This window comes from Microcaecilia unicolor, chromosome 8 (genome assembly GCF_901765095.1).
Source record: "Microcaecilia unicolor chromosome 8, aMicUni1.1, whole genome shotgun sequence".
NCBI classification, from domain to species: Eukaryota; Metazoa; Chordata; class Amphibia; order Gymnophiona; family Siphonopidae; genus Microcaecilia; species Microcaecilia unicolor.
This window is the reverse complement of record NC_044038.1, coordinates 206,177,876-206,205,021: the sequence shown is the minus strand read 5'-3', so window position 1 is coordinate 206,205,021 and position 27,146 is coordinate 206,177,876. Positions and strand designations below refer to the sequence as shown.

Sequence of the window (27,146 nt, the reverse complement as noted above, 5' to 3'; positions counted from 1 at the left end):
ACCATAACGCAAATGTCTTCCAAAAAGTTTATTCTCCACTAGAAGCCACATGTATCATCTGGACCCAACACGGTCCATGGTTTGGCTGTATGCCTTTCTCAGGGGTCACAGCTCACCATATATGAACAAGAATACAAGAATACAAGCTTCATCACTACTGAAAAATGTGGGGGAAAAAACACAGTAACATACAATAGAGCACAAGGATCACATCACATTAGTATTCTGGTAGTTTCTTGGAACATTCTTCCACCTTTTGGTTGCTTACATTTATTAAATATATGATATGTTGTCAGCATATACCAATCACAAAGCCAAAAAGAGAAAAACATAAACCTAAACAACACTTTTTTACTAAACAAAAAACAAATGGGTTAAATGATTTCACTTCCAATTAGATTTTAATTTTTAAATTGATTTTTAATTCTTTAACCTTCGATTCAAAATTTCAATTTTCAAATACAACAATCAATTTAATTGTGGAGGAGAAGGACCTCAGACACCCTCACTGGAACTTTACCATCAATGGAGGGGTGTGTCTTGGGCATGGTTAGAGTGTGCCTGATAAATAGACATGAACTTCCCATTTTACAATGGGAAGCCATAATTATAAAAAGAAAATTCAGGTTGAGTTTTGCACCTGCTCTGAGAAATGCACATGTGCCTACTTGAAAAGGAAGTGCAAAGGTCAATGGATCCTTCTTTTTCCCATGCTCTCAATACCCCCAACATCGCTAGACCCCCTCATCCTTGCCGCAGAACCCTGGGCTCCCTTGACATCATCTAACCTCTTCTCTGGATCTCCCAATATTTTATGTCCCTAGTGATTTAGAGGGGAGCAAGAGTGATGTCTTGCTGTTACCGCTAACAGTCAAACTGGCAAATAAGGTGCCCCAATATCACTTCCACCGACTTGCAGTGACATTGATGGACCAGCAGAAGCAGTTACCACTAAAGGGTTATGCTGGAGTGTAAATCTGGATTGAGAGGGATATATGCACCCAGTCAAAACATGCACATAATAACTTCTCATTTATGCAACTGAAAGCATGTGTACAATGGGTATAGCACATAATTTTAGCTACATTTGTTATCAATAGAAATCAAACAAAATAAAACATGGAAAAGAAAATAAGATGATACCTTTTTTATTGGACATAACTTAATACATTTCTTGATTAGCTTTCGAAGGTTGCCCTTCTTCCTCAGATCGGAAATAAGCAAATGTGCTAGCTGACCGTGTATACAAGTGAAAACATTCAAGCATTACTATGACAGTAAAATAGATACCATTGGAGATTCTACATGGAATGTTGCTACTATTGGAGATTCTACATGGAATGTTGCTATTCCACTAGCAACATTCCATGTAGAAGGCTGCGCAGGCTTCTGTTTCTGTGAGTCTGACGTCCTGCATGTACGTGCAGGACGTCAGACTCACAGAAGCAGAAGCCTGCGCGGCCACGTTGGTGATCTACAAGGGCCGACTTCTACATGGAATGTTGCTAGTGGAATAGCAACATTCCATGTAGAATCTATAGAAATCAAACAAAATAAAACATGGAAAAGAAAATAAGATGATGCCTTTTTTATTGGACATAACTTAATACATTTCTTGATTAGCTTTCGAAGGTCGCCCTTCTTCCTCAGATCGGAAATAAGCAAATGTGCTAGCTACATTTGGGAAGTGTGGTTTTCAGTCAGGCCATATCCCCCTGGTAAACAACTTTAAAAATTGCCCTCATTGATGCATCTTGCCAAATGGGAGGACAAAAATGTGTTGGTGCAGGCCAACTCTTACACCAAAATCTCTCTCCCCCCTCCCCAAACCTTGCTGACAGAATAATCAGTACCACTATACATCAGACTGTTGCACTATGTTAAGAAATCGGAAATAATCCAGAGAGTGCCATCTTTACTGAACCAGGCATGCCATGCCCCCTTTGCATGCTGCCTTCCTAATCATGTTCAACCCCTGTTTTCAGTTTATAACAAATATCTCATTATTTTAAATGCCACGTGTCTCTGTTGATAAGTTGTTAAGGGTTCCAAAATTTGAATGTTTCCCACTATTCAGTCTCCAGTGATAAAATGTTCTATCAGTTGCTCTGTCTGCTCAAATATAAACACAATAAATGAAGTAAACTTGAAAATATGATGTCAGTACAATACAAACAATATCATAATAGATAGCATGAAAGACTATTCAAATAGCACAGGTATAATACAATGTCAGCATAATACCAATGAAATAATAAGCAACGAACTATCTTTCGAAAATCTCTGAAAACATTCTTCTTCAACAAGGCCTACAATGAGAACCTATAACCTCACTAAGTCACCTCACTCTCTCCTTCTTCTCTCCTCCCTTCCTAATCACCACACATTACTAACTGCATCTGATATCCTGATATGACAATGTTATCAAATCTATGTAAGCCACATTGAGCCTGCAAATAGATGGGGGAATGTGGGATACAAATGCAATAAATAATAATACAACATTCAAATAGCATAGATATGATGCTAATGCTTTTCTATGTAGCTGAGGGGCCAAGTGAAGATATGTAGATGGAGATACTTTGAGGGTTTGAGGGATACTTTATAATGTAGGTGTTCAGAGACTTATTTAGGCAGTGACTATCTTTGCCATTGGCTGGAAACTTCCCACAGCTTATGTCAGAAAAGCTGAAAACCAACAGACTTGCTGACTAGAATAACAAGCATTAAAATCGAAGACCAAAGGGAATCAAAAAGAACTTACCGTAGAAGTTCAGATGAATGAAGTCAATGTTTTCTGAGCTTTCCCATACATGAACTCCCAGGAAACATATGTCTGATAAGAAGACATTGATTTTCTCCAGTTTCATGTCTCCCAGCCATTTCTCACTTTCTATAAGAATGGAAATAAACAGATCTGCAGTACTTTGAAAGGAAGGAGGATGTAGTCGGAGGGAATGGTGGAGAGGATGTAAAGTAAGGTTGAGATAGTATAATATATGCATTAGATGTTGGGTCTATTACATGCATTGGATAATGAGAAATAAATGTTGGAAAAATGGGAAAAGATAAGGTGAGCACTTCATCTTGTAGAGCGTTGTAGATACTACGGTAATACATGAACAGTTACACTTAATAGATTTAGATAAACTCCGTCAAGTCAATCCCCATCATACCAAATACTATTGGGTTATATTTTATACCTGGATCCTCTTTACTAAACTGCATTACGTGCTAAGATGCGCCTAACGAAGCTTAAAATGGTACACCGCGTGACATGCCCAGTCACCCTGTGGTAACTGCCAAATCTGCACATGCTAACTGTGTGCTAAAAAAATTGTTTTCTTTTGGAGGGGGCATATCTGGAAGTAGAGAGTGGGCATTCCTACATTAGCATGCACTAACTGGTTAGCGCACCTACAAAATGAGTGGCAGTAAGTGCTCACACCGGTAAATATTTTAAATAGCTGAGTGCTAATGGCAACATTAGCACACAAACTATCTTTAATTTCGTTAGTCCCAGTACTTGTTCTCCCATCACAATATATTCTCACATCATGGTTTTCACACGCAACTCAAGCAGTATTATTCTTGCGTCAGTAGTGCTAAATTGCCAAACAATGATTTTATGGCAATTCAGAACAGCACTAACTTCTTCAACGGCTTTTATTCATTTATATTAATATCTCAAGCACACTTATCTTAGGTGCGTTCGGACTGGGGGCTCAAAGCTGTAAGAGAGTTACGCTGAATACTGCCTGCATTTTGGTAACATTAGAGCATGGCCATTAATACAAAAACTGCAAAAGGGCCATTTTTATGGCTGCGCTAAAATGGCCTTTGCATGCAGGTCAAAACACATGAAAGAGCATGCTAAGGTTAAGGCTTTGTTATTATTCTATTTCTTGTTCCTTTTTACCTATTAAAGAGTCCCTTTTAGTAAAGCGTAGCGTGTACTAATGGACGTTAACATGGAAATGCTGCATGTCCTATTTTATACCTTTGGGTCATGTCGTACGTGGAGGGGCATAATCGAACGGGGACGACCATCTCTAAGGGCGCCCATCTCTAAGGATGTCCTGGCGAAGGGGTGGGGAAACCTGTATTATCGAAACAAGATGGGCGTCCATCTTTAGTTTCGATAATATGGTCGGCGACCCAAATCCCAACATTTAGGTCAACCTTAGAGATGGTCGTACCCCGTTTTTTTGTCGATAATGGAAACCGAGGACACCCATCTCAGAAACGACCAAATCCAAGTCTTTTGGTCGTGGGAGGAGCCAGCATTAGTAGTGCACTGGTCCCCCTCACATGCCAGGACACCAACCGGGCACCCCAGGGGGCACTGCAGTGGGACTTCACAAATTGCTCCCAGGTGCATAGCTGCCTTACCTTGGGTGCTGAGCCCCCCCAACCCCCGCCAAAACCCACTCCCACAACTGTACAACACTACCATAGCCCTAAGGGGTGAAGGGGGGCACCTACATGTGGGTACAGTGGGATCAGGTGGGTTTTGAAGGGCTCCCATTTACCACCACCCAAGTGTAACAGATAGGGGGGGATGGGCCTGGGTCCACCCTGCCTGACATGCACTGCACCCACTAAACGGCTCCACGGACCTGCATACTGCTGTCAGGGAGCTGGGTATGACATTTAAGGCTGGCATAGAGGCTGGGAAAAATGTTTAAGTTTTTTTTTTAGGGTGGGCTGGGGTTGGTGACCACTGGGTGAGTAAGGAGAGGTCATCCCCAATTCCCTCAAGTGGTCATCTGGTCAGTTCGGGCACCTTTTTGAGGCTTGCTCGTGAAAAAAAATGGACCAAGTAAAGTCGGCCAAGTGCTCGTCAGGGACGCCCTTCTTTTTTCCATTATCGGCTGAGGATGCCCATCTGTTAAGCATGCCCCAGTCCCGCCTTCGCTACGCTTCTGACACCCCCCGGGAACTTTGGTCATCACCACGACGGAAAGCAGTTGAGGGCGCCCAAAATCGGCCTTCGATTATGCCGATTTGGGCGACCCTGAGAGAAGGACGCCCATCTCCCGATTTGTGTTGGAAGATGGGCGCCCTTCTCTTTCTAAAATAAACCTGTTAGGGTCCCTTTTACTAAAGCACAGTAGGCCTAACACAGGCACTACCACAGGATGCCTGAGGTGTCCTGTGGTAGTTTGGGCAGCAGCACGCACTACTTCCAGGTAAAAATATATATATATATTTTGGCTGCAGGAGGCATGTCTGGGGCAGAGAGTAGGTATGCCTGTGCTCAATTGGGTAGACAGTAACCTTTATCATGTGCTACCCGATTACCACAGGAGTAGTGCGGGAGCCATTACCATCTCCTAATAGGTGGCGGTAAGGGTTCCTGGTGGTAATGGCCATGTGCTAATGGGGAAATGAATACTTGAGCAACAAAAAATGGGTGTGGAATTGTACATTTGCTAGAATAAATCAACACAAACCAATCCACAGTATGAAAATGTTAACTATATCAAAATATTTATAAAAAGGAAGGAAAAGCCTCAAAGAGTTCAAAATCATACAGATTTAAAGAGCTGATATGATCAAACGATCTTCACTTTATCATCGGCAAAAGGCCTTCCAAGAAAATATATTATCTCTGTTAATCAAAGTTCATCAAAAAATCTCTTGTGGTACAATCCTCAATGTCTTCCAATATTCATCAAAGTCCATAAATTACTGATAATGCAAAATTTAAAGCACTTATCTTTACAGGACTCTTTTAATGTGTAGAGTGAGAAATCAAGCAATTTCTTAGAAGGATTAGATGAGTTACAGAAGTGTGGAATAAACATGTTTAAATAATTTGTCTCGGATAATACATTATTTATTTATTAGGATTTATTTACCACCTTTTTGAGGGAATTCACTCAAGGTGGTATACAGTAAGAATAGATCAAACATGAGCCATAGGCAATTACAGCAGTAAAAATATTCAAATAACAATACAAAGTATAGCATAGTATACTACTTACAATGTCAACACAATACGTAATAGAACATTTTAATTGATAGTGAAGGGTAAAGCAAAGATTAAGAGGCCCTTTTACTAAGCCGCGTAAGCGCCTATGCACGCCTAACGTGCACCAATTCCAAATTACCACCTGGTTACCGTGTGGACCTTGCGGTAATTTCATTTTTGGCATGCATCCGCTATGCGCATCCAAAAAATATTTATTTTCTGGCACGCTTAGGTCATTACCGCCCGGTTACCACGTGAGACTACCGTTAGGTCAATAGCTGGCAGTAAGATCACAGACCCAAAATGGACGTGCAGCAGTTTTCATTTTGCCGCACATCCATTTTCAACAAAAAGTTTTTAAAAAGGTATTCTTTGTAGGTGGGCTGAAAAATAATTCTGCACGCGCCCAAAACACGCGTCTACACTACTGCAGGCCATTTTTCAGCGCACCTTAGTAAAAAGACCCCTAAATGTATTTTCAGCAGTGCTGCATCTGCAGTGAGCATAACCAAAAATACAGGCCTAATGTATGTGTAATCTTATTCATCTACTCTAGACATACAGGTGCAGATATTGGACATCTATAGGTCTAGACAGAGGTTCTGAACCCAGTCCTTGGAACACACCCAACCAGTCAGGTTTTCAGGATACACATAATAAATATGCATGAGATAGATTTACATACTGTAATTGAGGCAGTGCATGTAAATTAATCTCATACATAGGCGCCTTAACTTGCGCATGCTAATTTGGCCACATGGCCAAATTGTACTCACAACTTAATTGACTAACAAACCAATCAGCGCCGATGATTAGTACTTAACAACCAATAAGCAGCATTAATTGGCCTTAATTTGAATTTACGTTCACAGTTTTCTTGGTGTATTCTACAAAGCAGTGCGCGTAAATTCTGATGCCTGCAGTTAAAAAGGGGGCGTGGCCACAGGCATGGCTTGGGCGGGGTGGTGGGCATTTCAAAACTATGCGCACTATTATGGGATACATCCGATCTGTGCCTAACTTAGGTGCAGGTATTTAGGCCTGATTTTAGGTGGCCTAAATAGGTGCGCCTAAATTTTAGTCACAAGGACAGCGCATAAGCATTTCTATAAACTATGCCTACATTTAGGTGTTTATAGAATCACACTAACTATGTGTTTTTTTAAGGCGCCATTTATAGACTTTGGCTTATTGTGAATATCTTGAAAACCTGACTTTCTTGTTGTGTCTTGAGGACTGGGTTGAAAACCCCTGATCTAGCATATATGCTTGGGCCATATGTTCCAGGTCAAATGTATATGCCAGAGGGTAAGGCGCTGCTGAATATCTGCAGTTGGCGCAGAGTGGCCCCATCCTACAACACCCCTTCCTTGCCCATTTTTCTCTGTGTATAAACTAGGCAGACACTGCAGTGTGTGACTAGTTTTATATGTGCACTTCTGCTGAAAATGAAACACGAGTGATAATGAGATTTAGCATCAAATGTGTAAGTGCCGTTTTGATAACTGACCTCCATTAATTTTTCTTTCATTCATAAAATAAAATGAAAGCACACCCCTAACAATCTGGAGAAAATGCGCCCAGAGAAAACCCCCTGAAAGTAGCAGGATTTCTCAGTTATACATGGGGGTAAATGTTTCTCTCCTCCTTCCCCTAAACGGCTACTCATGTTCTCCCATTCCTTACTGGCCTCTACTTGAACTGCTTGCTCTGTCCGGTCTTTGCTTTCTAGATGAGATGGATCAATTCTCCTGCCATACGCCCAGAATATCTCCTCTCAGGAATTCGAACCACCCCCAGCAGGCGGAACAGCAGGCTGGCCACCCTGGGCAGAATCTTTAAGCCATGGAAATGGAGGAAAAAAAAGAATGATAAATTAAAACAGACTTCAGCAGGTGAGTTCCGTCCCAAGCAGAAAAATAGGAAGCAGGACCAGAATATTTCCTTTCTGCAAAATCCTTGAGCTGGGGAAATGTCTGAAGACCTGCACATATTAACTCCTGGCATCTTCTCTTGGTGGAGATTTAGGGACCCCTGTTACTAAGCTGTGGCAAACACTAACACCTGCTTACCTACTACTACTACTTATCACTTCTATAGCGCTACAAGGCATACACAGTGCTGTACACCATATATGAAAAGACAGTCCCTGCTCAAAGAGCTCACAATCTAAGTAAGATGGGTAAACAGACAGAACAACTAAGAGATAAGGGAATTAAAGAGGTGGGGTACAGGGCAAGTGAGTAAAGGTTAGGAGGCAAAAGCAAGTGTCAAATAGGTGGGCTTTTAGCCTGGACTTGAAAACGGCCAAGACGGGGCTAGACGTACAGGCTCGGGAAGTCTATTCCAGGCATGAGGTGCAGCGAGATAAAAGGAATGGAGTCTGAAATTAGCAGTAGAGGAGAAGGGGACAGACAAGAGAGATTTATCCACAGAACAGAGTATCCGAGGGGGGGGGGGGCGTAGGGAGAGACAAAGAGTGGAGAGATACTGGGGAGTGGCAGAGTGAATGCACTTATAGGTCAGTAAGAGAAGTTTGAATTGAATGCGGAAACGGATAGGGAGCCAGTCAAGTGTCTTGAAAAGAGGGCTAATGTGAGCATAGCGACTCTGGCGGAAAATGAGTCGCGCAGCAGAGTATTGGACTGATTGAAGAGGTTAAAACCCACTACTGTGGCATTCTGCTGTATTTTGGCATCTGCCCGTGCTTCCTTCAAGTTAAGAAAATACTTTTTATTTTTTAGTGCTGGGGGTGTGTTTGGTGGGGGGGGGGGGGGGAGGAACACAGTAGGCATGTTCTGCGCTAATCATTTAGTGCGGCTACATTGCCATGCGCCAACCAATTAGCGTGTGATTGGCGCAGGAGCCCTTACCATCTAGAAAATAGGTTTCGGTAAGTGTTCCCATTGCTAATGGCCATGTGTTGAGGAAATCAGCCTGTGGCCATTATTGAGAAAAGATGGGAAACGCACCCATTTTACAGTTGTGCTGAAACTGACCTCAGTGCACAGAAAGCCCCACACTAGTGATAGCGCTGGTCACTTTGTAGCGCAACTTAGTAAAGGGCCCCATAGTCCTGTACAGTGCTTTCTTTCTTAGAATAAAAATGTTGGTACTCACATGCAGGGCTGCCCTGAAGGGGTGGGTGGATCATCGGGGGACCTGCCTCCTTAATGGCCGTCCTCCTGTTACTGGTAAAATAGACTATGGAAAGGCAGCATTGCCACACATCTCTTATGGAAAGAAAAAAGAACACAGCTGCTCTGCTACAAATCCCTACACCAGTGATTCCCAAATCTCTCCGGGGGGGGGGGGGGGGGGGAATCCCAGCCAATTCAGTTTTCAGGATATCCAAAATAAATATTCATGAGGTCAATTTGCATATACTACCTCCTTGGTATGCAAATATATCTCAAGCATTTTTATTGTGGATATCCTAAAAACTAGACTGACTGGGGAACTCCAAGGACAGGATTGGGAACCTCTGTCCATATGTATGTTTGTGGTGTGCAGACCCTGGGCTTTTTCATTAATACTTAAGGACCATGGACCAATTTTAAAAGGCAATGGTAAAGATGCCAACACTAAGCACCATCAGTACCCCATGGGAAAAAAAAGCTCTGATGCTGTACATTATTTTTTATACCTTCAAATGTCATATGTTAGAGGCCATGATGACTATGCTCTGGGACTAGGATCCTACTCTACAAGAGTTGCAAGTACTTGGGCTGCTCCATGTGTCATAGCTTTATTACCAATGATTTCTGTTCAGCACTGACTCTGTGTGTGCTGCACTGTGGCAGACCACGACCTCTTACTCTTGTGAATCTCCTCTTTTGATATCCTGAAACAATCATAACCCATGAACTGTGATCCAACATGTTGACCTGACACTAGAAACTTAGGAGCAGCATCAGCCAGTCAATGCTAGGTCAAGGGTTGTGGCACTTTGAGCCAACTTTAACACTGGCACTTCCCGTCTGCATTGACACCTCCCCCTCTCTGTTCCACAGCACCCTCTGTCTACATTTTCTCTACCTGCTCTGTCACAGTGGCAACATCATGTCACTTTCCTCTCACCACTGTGCTCTCCTCCATGCTTGGCCATCAGCACCGCCCCAGGTTAAAACAAGAGAATAGGAAACAGCTGTGATGGCTTTGGTGGCCTTGCAGAGGAGAGAGCACAGAGGTGAGAACAGATCATGCTCATGATGATGTGAAAGCAGAGCTGATTAAGCAGGCTTTTGATGCCTTTGAGCTTTGGCACCTTAAACCAGTGACTCTGCTGGCTCATAGTTCCCTCAACTGATTGAGCAACTTAGAGAGGAACATGGCAGAACAGACAGAAACTGCACACAACATTCTGTCCATCTGATGTTTCTGTTTTATCTTGCTCCTAGTGTTGGAGAAAAAGATCTCTCTGTTTTATCTTTTTCCTAGTGTTGGAGAAAAAGATCTCGACCAGACAAAGCCGGGATGAGCTCATTAAAAAGGGTTTGCTTGAGATGATGGAACAAGGCAAGTGAAGACTTTACACCTTCTAATGCACTAACCATACTGATAAAAATACCTTTACAGATTGTAAGGCCAAGTTGCTTATCAGTGAAATAAAAAACTCAGTATAGCAGATGTCCCTACTGTAGTGAGACAGATCAATAGACAAAACTTGTTGTCATATTCTGTAATACTTGGCAACATAAGATACACCAGCAAATATATATCATGGATAAAATGTCCTACTTGATATGGATTAATAATGCATTCCATTTCAAACCCAAATCGAAAATGTGAACTGAATTCACCTGAGACATAGGAGCATTAATCCCGGGAGTCTTAAGAACCAAACATGTCAGTAAGTGCATGACTGACATGGATTAAATACTTCCTCAAAATGAAACACCATTTTGTTGACCATGAAGTGTTTCTAGGGCTTATGAACTCCCATCTGGCATTGAAAGTCTCTGGCGTACCTTGAATGGAGAATCTTTTAAAAGAATCATAAAAGAAAAACTAAAAAAACTAATCACGTTATTTAAGTTTGGATTTTATACCACTTCTTAATAGTAATGGGGCTCCTTCTAGATGGGCTTCTACCAACTGCCTTTGCTTAGAACATAAGAACATAAGAGTAGCCCTACTGAGTCAGACCAATGGTCCATCTAGCCCAGTATCCTGTTTTCCAAACAGTGGCCAAGCCAGGTCACCTGACAGAGACCCAAACAGCAACAACATTCTATGTAAAATCCCAAAGATTAGCAACATTCCATTCAGAATGTCAGATAGTACGTAGCAACATTCCAAGTAGAACCTCAAAGAGTAGCAACATTCCATTCAGAATCTCAGATAGTGGCAACATTCTGTGTAGAACCCCAAATCGTGGCAACACTCTATACTACAAATCCCAGGGCAAGCAGTTGCTTCCCATGCCTGCCTCAATAGCAGACTATGGATTTTTCCTTCAGGAATTTGTCCAAACCTTTTTTTTAAACGCAGATATGCTAATGGAGGCAAGGCCATTCCTTTGCTTTCTGCTTGGAGCACCTCTATCTACTGCACAAAGGGCCCCTTTTACAAAGCTTCTCTGTGCACCAGTCTGGCACTACGGTCAGGCTCCTGCAGGAGTCCAGCTGTAGTGCCTGCCCCTAATGTGCACCATTTCCACTCATTAAAATTATTTTTGTGCTGGGGGCTTAACGGCGGTAATCGGGCTGTCGCGCACAGCCCGGTTACTGCAGGGGTAGTGTGGGAGCCCATACCGGTTCTAAATAGGTGGCAGTAAGGGCTCCCCCAGGAAGTGGTTTCATTTACTGCATGGCCATTTCCGTCCCCCGCCCGGAATTTCCTTTTTCTGGGTGACAGTAAAACCGGGGCCTTGGTGTGTGGCAAACCCGCAAGCCAACAGGGCCCCTTTTACCACCGCTTAGTAAAAGGGGCCCAGAGTTACTCAGTGGCGATCCCAAAATTCAGACATATGTAGAACATAGGTGCTGTCTTGTTGCCCCCCTAAGAAAAGCATATTGTTATTTTCCCCTGGAATTTACTTTGTTTCAACTTTATCCATTATAGTTTGATTCTGAACCTGAAGAGGCATGCGCAAAATGAAAAAGCAATTAAATGGAACAGGAGCTAAAGAGAATCAAGTGAGTCCAGTGGTTAACTGAATATTATGTATTCATGTAGAACCAGGCCTGGCTGCCCAGTATTAGTATCCTGCTCGTTAGAGGCAATTGAATCTAATGCAAGGCATCTCATCATTAAATCAGTTCCTCATTCAATGAGAAGAAGTGAGACTGAACTTCTGAATGCAAACCAGTGACAGGTGCAAATAAGGGAAAAAAAAATCTTGTCACTTACCTAAGCTCCCCAAACAGATGTTAGTGAGTCAAAGGCACCATGTTTCTGGTGTTCTTTGAATGGATAGTTCCGTCCCTTCATTTTAATTTTTTTTCTATGTATTTCTTAAGACTTGAAGGTATATTCAAAACCATTTACTGGGGCAATTGTACTTTTCATTCAGTCAATGACAGTCCCTAGCACTACACTTTGTAGCCAGATTGTAGGGAAGTGATTCTGGATGTGTTGTGGGGGTTCAAGTTTGCAGAATGGCACATGTAGATTGGATTTTCAAAACACATGTGTATTGCTTCCCAGCAAAATTCTGCTTGCCAAAAAAAAAAACTCCAAAAAAGCTTATACAATTCTGCAGGTTCTATATACACACAGGCAATTTTCCTAGGGAAATTTTGAACATAATTTCCCACAGTTAACAGATTTAGTAACTCCCCTGTTTACAAAGCCACGCAGCAGTGCCGACACAGCCCATTCAAGTGAATGGGTTCTGTCAGCATTACTGAACTGGCAGCGGCTAGCGTGGCTTTGTAAACAGGGGCCTAAGTATTATTGGTTCATCGAAATTTGCCAGTGTTTAAAATAGATAAACAAAACAGAAAACATAAAATCTATCAGAAAGGCAGAAAGAGTTAAAAGATGCAAATCTTCCCTGAATAAACAGGTTAGTCTACTTCATAAAAAGTGAGTTAACTGGACAGGAGAAGCTCCATTCTGGTCAGAGGTGTACTCACCATTCGGGCAACCGGGCAGTACCCGTGGTCCCAGAGGCTCTAGGGGGTCCAGAGGCTCTGCTCGGATGCCTGCCGCACACTACAGCCCTCCCCGGTCCTACCTTTAAAAGTGTGCTACTAGTGATTTAGTGGTCTCTGTGGGTGGGGGGGGGGGGGGGGGGAGCATGTTCTTTCCTGCCTGTTGTGCTGCTGCTATTCCCCCTGCCTGGCACTGCCGTACTTTAAAAATGGCAGCCAAGACTCCCTGCGGAAGTCTCACAAGACTGTCAAGACCCACGAGACTGCTGCAGGAAGTCTCGGCGGCCACTTTGAAAACATAGTGGCTCGGCTGAATAGCGGCAGTGCAGTGGGCAGGAAAGAACATGCTTCCCCCCCCCCCCACGCAAAGATCACTAGACCACCAGGGCCTTTCAGGTAAGACCGGGGTAGGGGGTGTTGGGCAGCAGCCGGGCGGGGGGGCCCAGACCACCCTCAGTGCCTGGGGGCCCAGACCACTCTCATTCCACCCCTGATTCTGGTTAAATCACACTGAGCCTGTTGGGAGTGGATATTGCTGCTGAATATTTGTATGACTGTTGTAGCCCTCTCCAGTTAGTGCCAGGGTGGGCCGTGGTGGCAGTCTAGGCCAGAGCATAAATATCAATCCCAACTTTGCTCCGTTTGCTGTACCCAGATAGGGCTGGACTCAGTAAATGGTGCTGAAAAATAGGTGCTGAGAAAAATCAGTGCTCAGCGCTGTTCTATAAAGGGCACTCCTTTATAGAAGAACGTCTAGTTAGGGATTCCCACAGCCAACTTTGGGCATGAGAACTTATGCCAACTGAAACCTGATGTAAATCCTGTCACACAAGTTGGGCACAGATCTCCAGAATCCTATCACACTGGGGGACCTTTACTAAGCTGCGGTATGGCTAACGCATGGGTAGAGCACACGCTAAATCGACACTACTGCCGGGGGTAGCGCTGGCGCCCTGTCCATAGTTTCGAAGTTGGCGAATGCTAGAAAATAATTTTCTATTTTCTACCGCGGGGGCATTCCCGGCAGTAATCGGCAGTGCGGCCACATTGACCCGCACTGTCTGATTACTGCAGGAGTAGCACGTGAACACCTTATCGCCAAGTAAATAGGTGGTGTTAAGGGTTCAGGCAGTAAACTGACGCATGTTACTTTTAATATTAACAACAGGAGACAAGTGGGAAAGGATCGTGGACTCCAGAAACAAAAGGGACAACCTTGATACTTTAAGGACGATTTATTGATAAAAAGACCCGACACAGCACCGTGTTTCGGCCTACGGCCTGCCTCAGGAGTCTGTTGATGATAAAATCTCCAGTGTAGTATCTTTTTTGCCAAAAGACATTAAAGAGGGGTCTTTAAAAGACAGTTTGATAACAATCACCCTCAGTGCTGCCTCTGGTCGCTTACCAGTGGATTGGCACCTGTCGCATAGTTCAATAAGCGATGATGTAGCTCAGGCAATACAATGGTATCTCCAGTCAAAGTTTTTCAGCACAATTCCTTTTATTTTTAAACATGTTAAAACTTTTTTTTGGTATTTAAGTCCTGAAAGCAGGACGTTTCTAAAAGAAACTAAAAGGTAAGTGCCTGAAAGAGCTTTGCTCGTGGCTGAAGGCAGATGGTGTAATGATTCGCAGATTGGTACGAATGGCGGTTTAATGAAGGTTAAATGACGTGATGTCTAAGATGCTGAAGGCAAAGCATTTACTGCCGATGGTGCCACCAGAACAATACACAGTGACCTTTCACCCCCCATATGCCAGGCATTCACCTCCGAAGAGACGCGGCAGGGAAACACAGCAACAGCAGCAGTAGCAGCAGTTACACCACAGTCAACACCAAACCTGAGCTCTTCGGGGGAGGAGCAACACTCCGAGGAAGAGGAGGATGCAGGTACTGCTGGGTACAGCACAATGGCGCTAGAGCAGAGGGGTGGTGGAGGGTGACAATTAAAAGATCGTGCTAAAGATATTGCAACTGAGGAAGTAGGCAGGACATCAGAGCCAGCAAAGAGGGAGCTCTGACTGCTCAGTTTGATGGAAGAGGAGGAAAGAACCAGGCACACCCATTAAAGGGGGGCCGACCACAACCGGGCTGAAGGCCAGCGAAGACAGTGTGGGGGAGGGTACAGGGAGGGCCTAGCTAGAGAGCAGAGGTAGTAGTGGGAGGGAAACAAGGGGTAGCAAGGGGAGGGGGGCAGGAAAGAAGGGGAGGAGCAAGGGAGGAGGAGAGAGGAATTTGAACTGCACAGGAAGTCTGCGTGCAAGACTTTTAGGCAACATGAAATGTGAAAAGAAGTGAGAGAGCAGCATGTCAGAACTGGCCAGTTTCTTAGCTCTTAGGGGAAGGGAGGGGATATTTTATACTGAAGGGGCCCAGGTTGAAAAGACTTCATGAGTTTATCTTGAAATGAACAGATCATGAATGTGTTGATATTATAAATGTGCACTTGTTTAATAGGATCTGCATTCATGAACCATGTGACCATTTCAATCATGCTTCTTAAGAAAAGGAAAGGTAAAATTCCTGGGCTTCACCTGACGGAGATGCACAGTTTGGTGCCTCCGTTGGAACTCGAAGAAGAGCATCTCTGTCGCTTGTCTATTTCTCGTATTTCCTAATTCTTCTTAATTGTTTTCCTAAGATTTTTTCTTAGGTTTTTACCTTATTTGGACCAAAAGTTTATTTTTGCTGTGACGTACACTGCCTTTTTTCACAAATCTCCACCCTGAGGTGACTCCTGTCCTGCATTTAAAGGTTTATTCACTAGTAGATTCCTGACACTAGGCAGAAGCTGAGTTCTCTAATGATGGGAAGGTTTCCAGAAACTGCAAATACCATTCATCTTGGCACTAAACTGTAAAAATAAAAACAGAGTTTTTATTTTCTTACTTGCTCTGCGTCCATAATTCAAAACTTGGAGGCACTGGTACTGGATAGCAATATTTTAATCAGCTCCTCCACTGGACATGCATAGTGCTGCAGTGTGGAACTATCATCCTTCCAAGAAGAAAGTACCTTTCTGATCTGGTTGTGTTCCTTTTGTATCAACCATGTTGTATTTACTGTAAGCCTTGACTAATGTATTTTTTTCACCCACATTCTGCCTGATGCTGGTGGCTTTTACCTGGTTTGACTATTTATGTAAGGAGGAACAGGGCCGCCGAAAGGGGGTGGCACGATTCCACGGGTCTGGCCTCCAGGGGTGGGGGGGGGGGGGCAGCGCAGGCAAGGGTTCCAGAGGCAGGCAGAAGGTTCTGCTCCATTGGTCTATCTCTCTCTTGCTCCTGTGTGTCAGGTCCTGGGTGATTTCATTCACGTTAAATTGGGTCCTGGCATACAGGAGCAGGAGAGTGACAGACCGAGGGAGCAGCAGACGCAGGAAGATAAGGGGGGGGGGGGTGGCGGGATCCAAAGTGGAAGAAGTGGTGGTGGCAGCCTGAATAGAGGAGGTGGTGGCAGCAGCCTGAGGGAGGGAGGGCCGTAGCTGCAGAGGCTCTGCCCCGGACCCGGCTCTGTCTCTCGGCGGCCCTGAGGAGGGATGGCATTACAGCTACTCAGACTTTTGTGTTATATTCCAGGTGTAGAACAGCGTTCCAGCATCTCTCCGCCATTCCTGCCCTCTATCCGCTCAGGACCTTCATGCCTCATGAATTCTGTGATTTTGCTATTTTTTTTGTTTTTGTTTTCCCCTAGCCAGGAGACACGTGCAACCACTGAGGAGCCAGAAAACACCAGCCCATCGGCTGTAGTGGAACGACTTCCACAAGCCTTACATATTTCTGACTCAATGGACTCCCCTTTAAAACACCCGGAGAGACCCCCAGTCCAGCTGCCCAGCCCCCACTGCTCCCAATGCTACAGCCTACGTCAAGCCTCAGGATGAATAAAAGTGGAACAGGTTAGTTCTGTTTTAGAGATGACTACAGCATTCATGGCGCTTTTAAGGTAGCACCACAACACAGGATTCATTATAGTGGATTAGCTGAAGGTTGGCCAGAGTGGATGGAGACATGTCTCCTTTCAGCCTATAAACTATGGGGCCCTTTTACTAAGGTGTATTGAAATCTGGGCTTAGCGTGTGCTAGCACGGGACCTTCCTGCATGCTAAGCCCAGATATACAGTGGCTTATTTTACATCTTTTCCTTTTTTTTCAGGTTGTGACTATTGTTTGCATTAGCTCATGGTACCCGCAAAAACGTAACACAAGAGAACAGCGTTATCCAGTTAGCATGTGCTAATTAGAATGCACTAGCTGGATAATGCTTCAATGCATATTCTCCACCAGGGGCGGACTGACCATTTGAGAAACCGGGCAGTGCTTGAGGGCCCAGAAGCTCTAGGGGGCCCAAAGGCTCTGCCCAGATACCCGTCGTACACTATAACCCTACCCGGTCCTACCTTTAAAGGCGCGCCACTGGTGATCTAGTGGCCTCTGCGGGGGGGGGGGGGGGAGACATGGTCTTACCTGCCCGTTGTGCTGCTGCTATTCTCCCTGCCTGGCACCACCGTACTTTAAAAATGGCGGCCAAGACTCCCTGCAGAAGTCTCGTGGAACTGTCAAGACCCGTGAGACTACCGTGGGAAGTTTCAGCTGCCATTTTGAAAACACAGTAGTGCCGGCAGGTGGGGGATTAGCGGTAGCACAGCAGGCAAGAAAGAGCATGCTCTCCCCCCTCCCCCCTGCAGAGACCACTAGACCACCAAGGCTCTTCAGGTAGGACTGGGGCAGCGTAGGGGGTGTGTCAGGCAGTGGCCAGGTGGAGGGCCCAGACCATCCTCAGTGGCAGGGGGCCCAGACCACTCTCAGTTTGCCCTTGTTCTCCACCCATGTTGTGCAGCAAGCCTTTTCTCACATGTTTTTGTAAAAGGGACCGTATGTAGCAAAGTCATCCTGTCTGATACCCCACACCAAGGGCAAAAGCAAAAAAAACCAAACAAACAAAAAACAGGAACAGAACTTCTACGTACATAACTATAGTCAAGAAAAGAGTAGAGGATGGAACAAATGATGATCAAAACAAAACAAAAACAGAAGAAACAAGTCTTCGCACAAAACGTAAACAAAAACCAAAACAGCCATGATGACTAAAAAATAAAAAGGACGACGCTTCGAGTAAAAAATCAGGTTAAAAAACAAATTTTAATAGCCGATAAACAGATAAAATTATAAAAAAATCTACAATTTCAGAGATAAAAAGTATAATGAGCATTATTTGAGGTTGATCCAAGAAACGCTGCAGCACATTTACAAGATCTCTTATTAGAGGACGAAAACAAGATCTGTCATATTTGATGGTGAAAGGTATAAGAATTGACATATTCGATGGTGAAAAGACTCCTGATGCAGGCCAGATAGGCCGAAAGACATATGTGTCGAGTCTTGCTTTGATTTTTAAACAATTTTTGGTTCCATTCTTTGGAGAGCCTGGCTTATATTCCCACCTTTTTTGTTTTACATTTCACGCACCGTGGGATCTATTGAGTTCTCCATATTTTTGTGGATTCTCTTTAGAGTCTTGCTTATCGACCACCTCATTATACTTTTTATCTCTGAAATTGTAGATCTTTTATAATTTTATCTTGTTTATCAACTATTAAAATTTGTTTTTTAACCTGATTTTTTACTCAAAGCGTCGTCCTTTTTATTTTTGAGTCAACAAATGATGATCAGCCGTGGGGATGAGGTCTGCAAATCTTTATTGAAAGCACCCCTGCAATGGGACCCGACCCAGGCTGTGTTTTGGTGGGCATAGCCGTCTGCCTCAGGGGTCACGAGTTTAACTCTAAACCCTGATATCTGGCTAAAAAGTCTATTTCTGGTGCACATAAGAAGGAAGGAGCCTTGCTATGGGCTCAATAAACTGGAGTATCCAAAGAGCAAGTGCTGTAACCTGGACATTCAAGAAGAGTTAATTAAGGATCCTACCCACAACAAGGCTCCTTCCTTCTTATGTGCACCATAAGTGGAGGAGTGGAGGAGTAGCCTAGTGGTTAGTGCAGCAGACTCTGATCCTGGGGAGCTAGGTTCAATTCCCACTACAGCTCCTTGTGACTCTGGGCAAATCACCTAACCCTCCATTGTCCCAGGTACAAATAAGTACCTGACAGGCCATTGCTACAAGCATGGAGGTCACAGCTATGTGGGAACCTTTGTGAGTGACTCTTCCCCCTAAAGGATATTCATTTGCATATGTATATATGCAAATGATATGCTAATATGCTCCACCCATTCTTTGCCCCCCCAAATGAAACAGTCAAACTACGCCTATGGCTGGCGCCCTGTGATAGTTTCGAAGTTGGCGAATGCTAGAAAATAATTTTCTATTTTCTACCGCGGGGGCATTCCCGGCAGTAATCGGCAGTGCAGCCACATTGACCCGCACTGTCTGATTACTGCAGGAGTAGCACGTGAACCCTTATCGCCAAGTAAATAGGTGGTGTTAAGGACTCAGGCAGTAAACTGATGCATGTTACTTTTAATATTAGCAACAGGAGACAAGTGGGAAAACGGTGTTAAATTTCTAATCTGGACATGTAATGGTGACAGGTCAGGGAAAGGGGGGGGAGGGGTGGATTAGTATAGAGCCTTGCTGTAACTAGTGAATTTGGGAAGGCGGGGGGTTGGTATGAAGAGGGAAAAAAAGTTGAAGATAATTTGTTTGGACTTAGTGGTATTCTGTTCAGATATATATTTCTGTGAGTAGAAACCTTGTACTTTGTTAAATACAGAGAAACCTGTTATTTTGAATCTACCAATAAAAATCAATTACATATAATATGTAAACTGCTTTGAATGTAGTTGGAAAAACCACAGAAAGGCAGTATATAAGTCCCATTCCCTTTCCCCTTCTTTTGTGCACCAGAAATAGACTTTTTAGCCAGATATCAGGGTTTAGAGTTATACTCGTGACCCCTGAGGCAGGTGGCTGTGCCCACCAAAACACGGCCCGTGTCGGGTCCCATTGCACTGGTGCTTTCAATAAAGATTTGAAGACCTCATCTCCATGGATGATCGTCATTTCTTCCATCCTCTACTCTTTTCTTGACTGTGGTACCCCACACCCACATGTATCACTATCCCATGAACTTACAAGTTTAACTTGACTGACCCTGGAAGCCAGGGGAGAGGTGCAGGAGTATATATAAAGCATATGCACCATTGGCATAGCCATGGGGGGGGGGCTGTGGGCCTGGGCCCCCTCAGTTTTGTCTCAGATCCGCTCTGCTTTTATGGATGGTGGGGATGCCAAGCCCTGCCAGCCAAAGACGTTTCCTACCTGAGTCACGCCTGTGCTGAATGAGCAGCACTTGATTCAGCAGATGTACTTTCACCACTAATGGCGGCTGTCCCGTGCATGCTCAGTTAGACTAAACTGAACACGTGCGAGAGAGGCAGCATTAGCGGCCAAAGCGCACCTGCTGAATTAAGTGCTGCTCGATTAGCACAGGCGTGACTCAGGCAGGAGACATTTTCAGCTGCTGTGGCTGCAGGGGGAAGGGAGAAGGGGAAGAGAATATGGGGCCCCGTCAGTCCACTTTTGGGAACCCCCAAAAATGGACTTCTGACTACGCTCCTAATCCACTGAGACAGAATTGATTGCTTTAAACACAGCTGCAAAACATTTTTGAAATCGCCACATCTCTCTCCCTCATTCCAAAAGCTGCTGTGTAAAATAGAAGCACTGTGAAAACCAGTATGAGTCATCTGAAACTGGTCACATGTGCACATGTATGAAAAGATGATAATGAGAAAAATCTCTTACTTCTGTTTCCCTCTTCCCCTGTCTGGAGCTTTCAGATATATCACTCCTGTCCTGAAACTTCAAATACACAATGTTCTAACCAGTTCTAAACTTAGCAAAACCAAGTTCTGTGTCTAATTAAAACATGGCAAGTGTCTATTGATCGCCTGCAAAGCAATAAGTCAGATTTTTCCTGTGTTCCATTTGAGAGTACTTTAACTCTCGGGTGACTGAACTGCTGCACAGATAGTCTTTCATGTATAGGTTGCCAATTAGAACAGCCCCAGCGCAGGGAAGCCTAAAAGTTTCTGCTGTTTAGACTTTAAAGGCTTTTGTGACATGAGACTCAGATGTTGGTTTGTGCATAATGGACTATTGGTAATTGTAGTATTATATCTACCTTCCCAATACCAGACTTAACACTGATTGGTATCCTTACTGCTAGGGCAAGCAATGAATGTGTATGAATAATGCATTATCCCTAATTAAAGGTTTTAATGTATGTGTATGTGTTTGTTTGTATGTATGTTTGTATATTTTATTTATTTATTATCTCAGTTGTACCCCACAGTTTCCCAACAGTGTCAGGCTTACAGCGCACTAAAGAGGCAGACGCCAATGCAGTAAAATGAAGCTAATACAGCAGGAAAAACTACAAGAGATAATGGGGAAGAGTAGGAATTGACGGAAGGAGTAGGGCAACCAGGAGGGAAGGGGAATGTGTCCAAAATGTCTCTAGATCAATGCGCATCCAACAGTGGAGACACATGCAGAGGCCGTGGGATAAGCATTTTCAAATAACATGGTCTTTAGTGATATATTTTTTATTTTATTTTTGTTACATTTGTACCCCGCACTTTTTCCCACTCATGGCAGGCTCAATGCGGCAGGCAATGGAGGGTTAAGTGACTTGCCCAGAGTCACAAGGAGCTGCCTGTGCCAGGAATCGAACTCAGTTCCTATGTGTGTTTGTATGTTTATGTGTATATTTATGTGTATTTATGCATGCTTGTATGTGTATGTATGTATGTTGTGAGGAGGCAGGGAACTACAAGGTCCAGAATGCACTGCAGCAGCAAGGGAATCGGAGTCAGAGGGAGGACTCTAGGCAGGAGAGTGAGAAGCCAGCAGTTGATTGGGAAATTGAACCAGGTGTGAGAGGGTTGCAAGCAGCTTTATTAAGAGAGTGGTGGAAAGCTGTAGGAAGTAGATGGAAACACTGGAAAAGGTGACAGCTGGAGAAGGAAAGTAGATGCTTGTGTTTGACTGTTTGAGTTTTAGGAACTGTCTTAAGTTGAGAAGGGTTTAAGTAGCAGGCTCTGAGTAAAAGTGCCTTTTTGTTATATTTGACTTGAACAAAATGTTTATGTTAAAGAAGAAGAAATGTTGATGTTAAAGAAGAAATAAGCCATGAGGAGTATGTTAAATGGCCATTAATAAAACCCTTATAAGAAGCCTGGTGGCAGAAAGCAGACTCCTGTGAGTTACCAAGAAGGCTAGAGCCCGAGAGAGAGAGAGAGAGAGAGAGAGAGAGAGAGAGAGAGAGTGTCTCCTGGAGTCTGTGACCAGCTCACAATGCATGTATATATACATGTTTGCATGTATGTATGTATGTGTATAGATTAAACTGCTACTGCCCTCGCTGTGCCTGTACTGGACAGAGCAATGAGGTCCATCTCCTGTCTTTTCTGAAGCTGTTCTTTGGATAAATTGACAATTGGGCTCAATTTCGAAAGAGGACGCCCATCTTTCGACATAAATCAGAAGATGGACGTCCTTCTCACAGGGTCATCCAAATCGGTATAATCGAAAGCCAATTTTGGACGTCCCCAACTGCTTTCCGTCACAGGGATGGCCAAAGTTCAAGGGGGCGTATTGGAGGCGTAGCGAAGGCGGGACTTGAGTGTGCCTAACACTAGGACATCCTCGACCCATAATCGAAAGAAACAAGGACGTCCCTGATGAACACTTGGACGACTTTACCTGGTTGTGTTTTTCTTACTACCAAGGCACAAAAAGGTGCCTGAAATGACCAGATGCCCACCAGAGAGAATTGGGGATGACCTCCCCTTACTCCCCCAGTGGCCACTAACCCCCCCCCCCCACCTCAAACAAATCTTTAAAAATATTTTGTGCCACCCTCTATGCCAGCCTCAGATGTCATACTCAGGTCCATCACAGCAGTATGCAGGTCCCTGGAGAAGTTTTAGTGGGTGCAGTGCACTTCAGGCAGGCCCATCCCCCCCCCCCCCTATCTGTTACATTTGTGGTGGTAAATGTGAGCCCGCCAAAACCCACTGTACCCACATCCAGGTGCCCCCCTTCACCCATAAGGGCTATGGTAGTGGTGTACAGTGGTGGGTAGTGGGTTTGGGCAGGCTCTGCACACAAGGTAAGGGAGTTATGTACCTGGGAGCAATTTAGGAAGTCCACTACAGTGCCCCCTAGGGTGCCCGGTTGGTGTCCTGGCATGTCAGAGGGACCAGTGCACTACAAATGCTGGCTCCTCCCATGACCAAAGGGCTTGCATTTGGTCGTTTCTGAGATGAACGTCCTTGGTTTCCATTATCGCCGAAAATCATAAACGACCAAGTCTAGGGACAACCATCTCTAAGGACGACCTAAATTTCAGGATTTGGGTGTCTTCGACCGTATTATCGAAACGAAAGATGGACGTCCATTTTGTTTTGAAAATACGGGATGGGACGTTTTTCGAGGACGTCCTCATCAAAACGTGGATGTCCCTTTCGAAAATGCCCCTCCATGTCACTTTACAGTGCTGTTTGTTTACTGTAACAGCACAAGAAAAATTGCATTAAAAAAAGTTATTTTCCTTTGCACATTTGATTCACTGTATTTTTTTTTCTTCAGATATTTTCCTCTTTAGGAAATGGCAGACATTTCACTTCCCATTCAGTTGTGCTGACATATTTAGGGCACACATGTTAAACTGGATTTTGCATAGCTCCTTGGTAAGACCTGGGAAATACACATGTAGACTGCAGCATGTATAGCAGGAAAGGGGCACATTAAAAAAATGGAACAACCGAATTTAAATGTATCAGACTTATTAGAAACTTCGTTAACTGATATAACCGACCGGCAAACCTTGCTGGTTTCATTCATATTTCCTCAAGACTTAGAATCCGTTAGAAAGATGGCTTTGAAGAACTTGCAAACCCCATTTTATGGGGGGGAAATCTGGGTATTCCCAGATGTCACTAAACTAACTCAAAATAGAAGGAAAGACTTTTTAGCACTTCGTGTTGAAACTTGTCTTTAGGAGCCTCATTCCACTTGAACTATCCTTGTAAATGCAACATTAAATATTTAGGGGTAAAATATGTTTTCTTTGAACCCGAACATCTAAAACAATTTATTCTACAGAAAAAACTATTATAATGCTTTTTGAATCTAAACCGTTATGTTTTGCCCTAAGATTAGGATGTGGGGAGATTATATATATATTTGGGGTTTGTTTAATCTGCTATTGCTTTATTTCAATCTTGTGCTATAACTTACTAAATTTCTTTCTCCTAAGATAACGGCTCTTAGCCCCTCCAATTTGGTGGTCTAATATAAGTTTGTAATATTTTCCTCTTTTATTTTGCCTAATTATGTGATCATTTCTTAACTGTATTACCTATTCAAGTAGTAAATGCTTGTAAAAATGTGAAAATGAAAAAAAAAAAATAATAATAATAATAAAGAATTAGTCAGGGTTTTGAACATGTAAGTCCCAGATTAACAAAACTGGACATTCAGGAAGAGTCAATTAAGGATCCAAGCGAAAGAAAAAAAAAGTGGGATCAGTTTTCAAAGCTAGTTATGCAAGTAGCAGCACCTGGCACTCAGCAGGCCCAAGATGGCAATGAAAACTGAGCAGATCAAATGGATGGTAAAATAATATTTATTAAAAACATGCAAACAATGCCCAAAATGCCCGACACAGGCCGTGTTTCACCCACACAAGGGCTGCATCAGGGGCAAAGTGATAAGGCGAATGAAGATTACCACTATAGTGGTCTTGAAGTACCGCAGAAAACCAGAAGATGGCAGCCTCTGTCAGAAATCCGTGCTGTGTTTCTGCTGTACTTCACGACCACTATAGTCTTTTGCCATACCACTTAGCCCCTGATGAAGCCCTTGTGTGGGCGAAACACAGCTTGTGTTGGGCACTTGGGGGCATTGTTGGTTTGCATGTTTTTAATAAATTTTATTTTACCATCCTTTTGACCTGCTCAGTTTTCATTACCATCTTGGATCTTGTAGATTGTTAGCACTGCTGTTTTCTCAGTCACTCACCAGGCCCAGTCAGTGATGCGACATTATCTGGATAATCTTTGACTGCCTTGGCACTAGCAGGTAGTACAAGGGCAGCCCAGGGGTGTTGCTAAGGCGGATCCAGGAGTGATCCAGGTACTGCGGATATTCAGCACCTGGCACCTGAATAACTTCCAGCAGCTGCTAAATACCCAAATATACAGTGCTGAACCTGAAATGGCCTGACACTGAATGTGCCGGCATAGAAAAACTTGTAACAGCCAGCGTTTAAATAAAACACTGACTGCCATGGGTTAAATATTACCCCCTCTTTTTTTTTTATAATTTTTTAGGTGACTTTTAAACACCAATAAGCCAATTTCCCCTTCAATCAGCTGTGGAAATCCCAGGTTCAAACAAGCAGTTAGCTGACACACCTGTAAATACCAATGTCTACTTTTTTAAATACTGTTATGATGAGCCGCTAGGTGCACCTCTGGAAAGCAGGGCGGTGATATTTTTTTCTTAGGGCTTTCTGGTAGGTAGCACGGCACCTCCCTTCTATGTCTCTGGATACTCCAGCCTAACAGGACTGAGAACAGACTTTTTAACAAATTGCAGTTAAATTTGTGTTCACTTCAGTTGCCTCAAAACAGAGTTCCAAGTAGAATTATCATTCCTTTAAATACCCTCAGGCTTTTACAGCACAGACTTCAACATTTTATAGGTCTGCTTATAGGCTACCTTATTGCAACCTTTATTGGATTCCCAAGACCCCTATCCAGCCTGGGTTTAAATATCCCCAAAGACTCAGTTCTACTCTATATTCTACAACTGGTTTTCTTTACTTCTCGCTTCCTGGTCACTTAGCTCAAAGGTTGTAGCTGCTCAGAGGCTACTCTTCCAGCTGAATTAGGAATGAAAAAAAAGTCTTTATTCTAGCCTGTCGGAGCTGAGGACAAAGCTGTGTATTGAAAGTTATAAGTGAAATAGCATGATGTAGAAAAATAAAGTCTCACCTAAAAAATAAATGGAGTCTCTGATATATACAAATCGTCATACGCCTCAAGCGTTTCCTTTATAGGTACCCAGCTCTGGAACTCGCTGCCAAAAGACCTGAAACTCACGAACAACTACCTAAACTTCCATAAAAACCTAAAAACGCACCTTTTCAGGAAGTTCCTCCCCTCTGCATCCGCATAAACTCATAACCACTGAAACATATCCGAATCAACATCAGAAATGGGAAACAAAGATGCATATCTCATTCTCGCATATACTACCTATTCTCCACATACGACCTGTAAACTATGCTGCTAATGACCATTGCACTAATTGCTACGCTTCAACCAGGTGAAATTTTGTAACTGTCTCTCTTGTATTATGTAAGCCAAATTGAACCTACCAATGGGTGGGAAATGGAGGATACAAATGCAGTAAATAAATAAATAAATAATCCAAAACCCTGCTCCATTTACTTTATTTTTACTATAACTCTAGGGAAACAGGTTTAAGCAGCATTTCCCTCTTTAGCAATGACTACACTTGCACGTTACAGTCACACACAGCTGCTTGGCAAAAGAAAAAAAAGTTTTAAGGCTCAATATCAATCTTTAATTCTTAGTTTAACAAAGAGGTACCTTGTTCAATAACTTCCATGGGTCTGGATCAAAGGCCTTGGCAGGGGCATAACCAGACTTTGGTGGGAGGGGGGTACAGAGCCCGAGGTGAGGGGGCACATTTTAGCCCCCCCCGGCGTGCCCACCCCACCATTTTTTACCCTCCCCCCCCAGCACCGCCGCCCCTCCCCCATCCCTTTTGACCCCCCCCTCCTGCCGCTGCCAACCCTCCCCCGCCACCTCCAGGTACGTTTGCTGGTGGGGGTCCCCTTCAGCACCGGTCTCCGAGTCCGGCGCGTTCACTGATCTGGATTCTGTTTTTGTGATTCCTGACATCCTGCACGTTCCTATGTGCAGGGCGTCAGGACTCACAGAAACAGAATCCAGATCAGCAATGCGCCGGAGACTGGCGCTGAAGAGGACTTCGGCTGGCAGGGGTT

The 27,146-nt window shown here is 43.8% G+C and overlaps 1 protein-coding gene across 1 annotated transcript in view; it reads left to right on the top strand.

Moving 5' to 3' along the window:
- The window catches only part of PHACTR3 (phosphatase and actin regulator 3), a 212,192-nt gene that overhangs the window by 87,494 nt on the left and 97,552 nt on the right, over positions 1 to 27,146 (top strand). Inside the window, 3 exon segments of the mRNA XM_030212372.1 lie at positions 7,710 to 7,723; positions 7,725 to 7,872; positions 10,418 to 10,495. Of these exon segments, the coding sequence (XP_030068232.1) occupies positions 7,710 to 7,723; positions 7,725 to 7,872; positions 10,418 to 10,495 (240 nt within the window).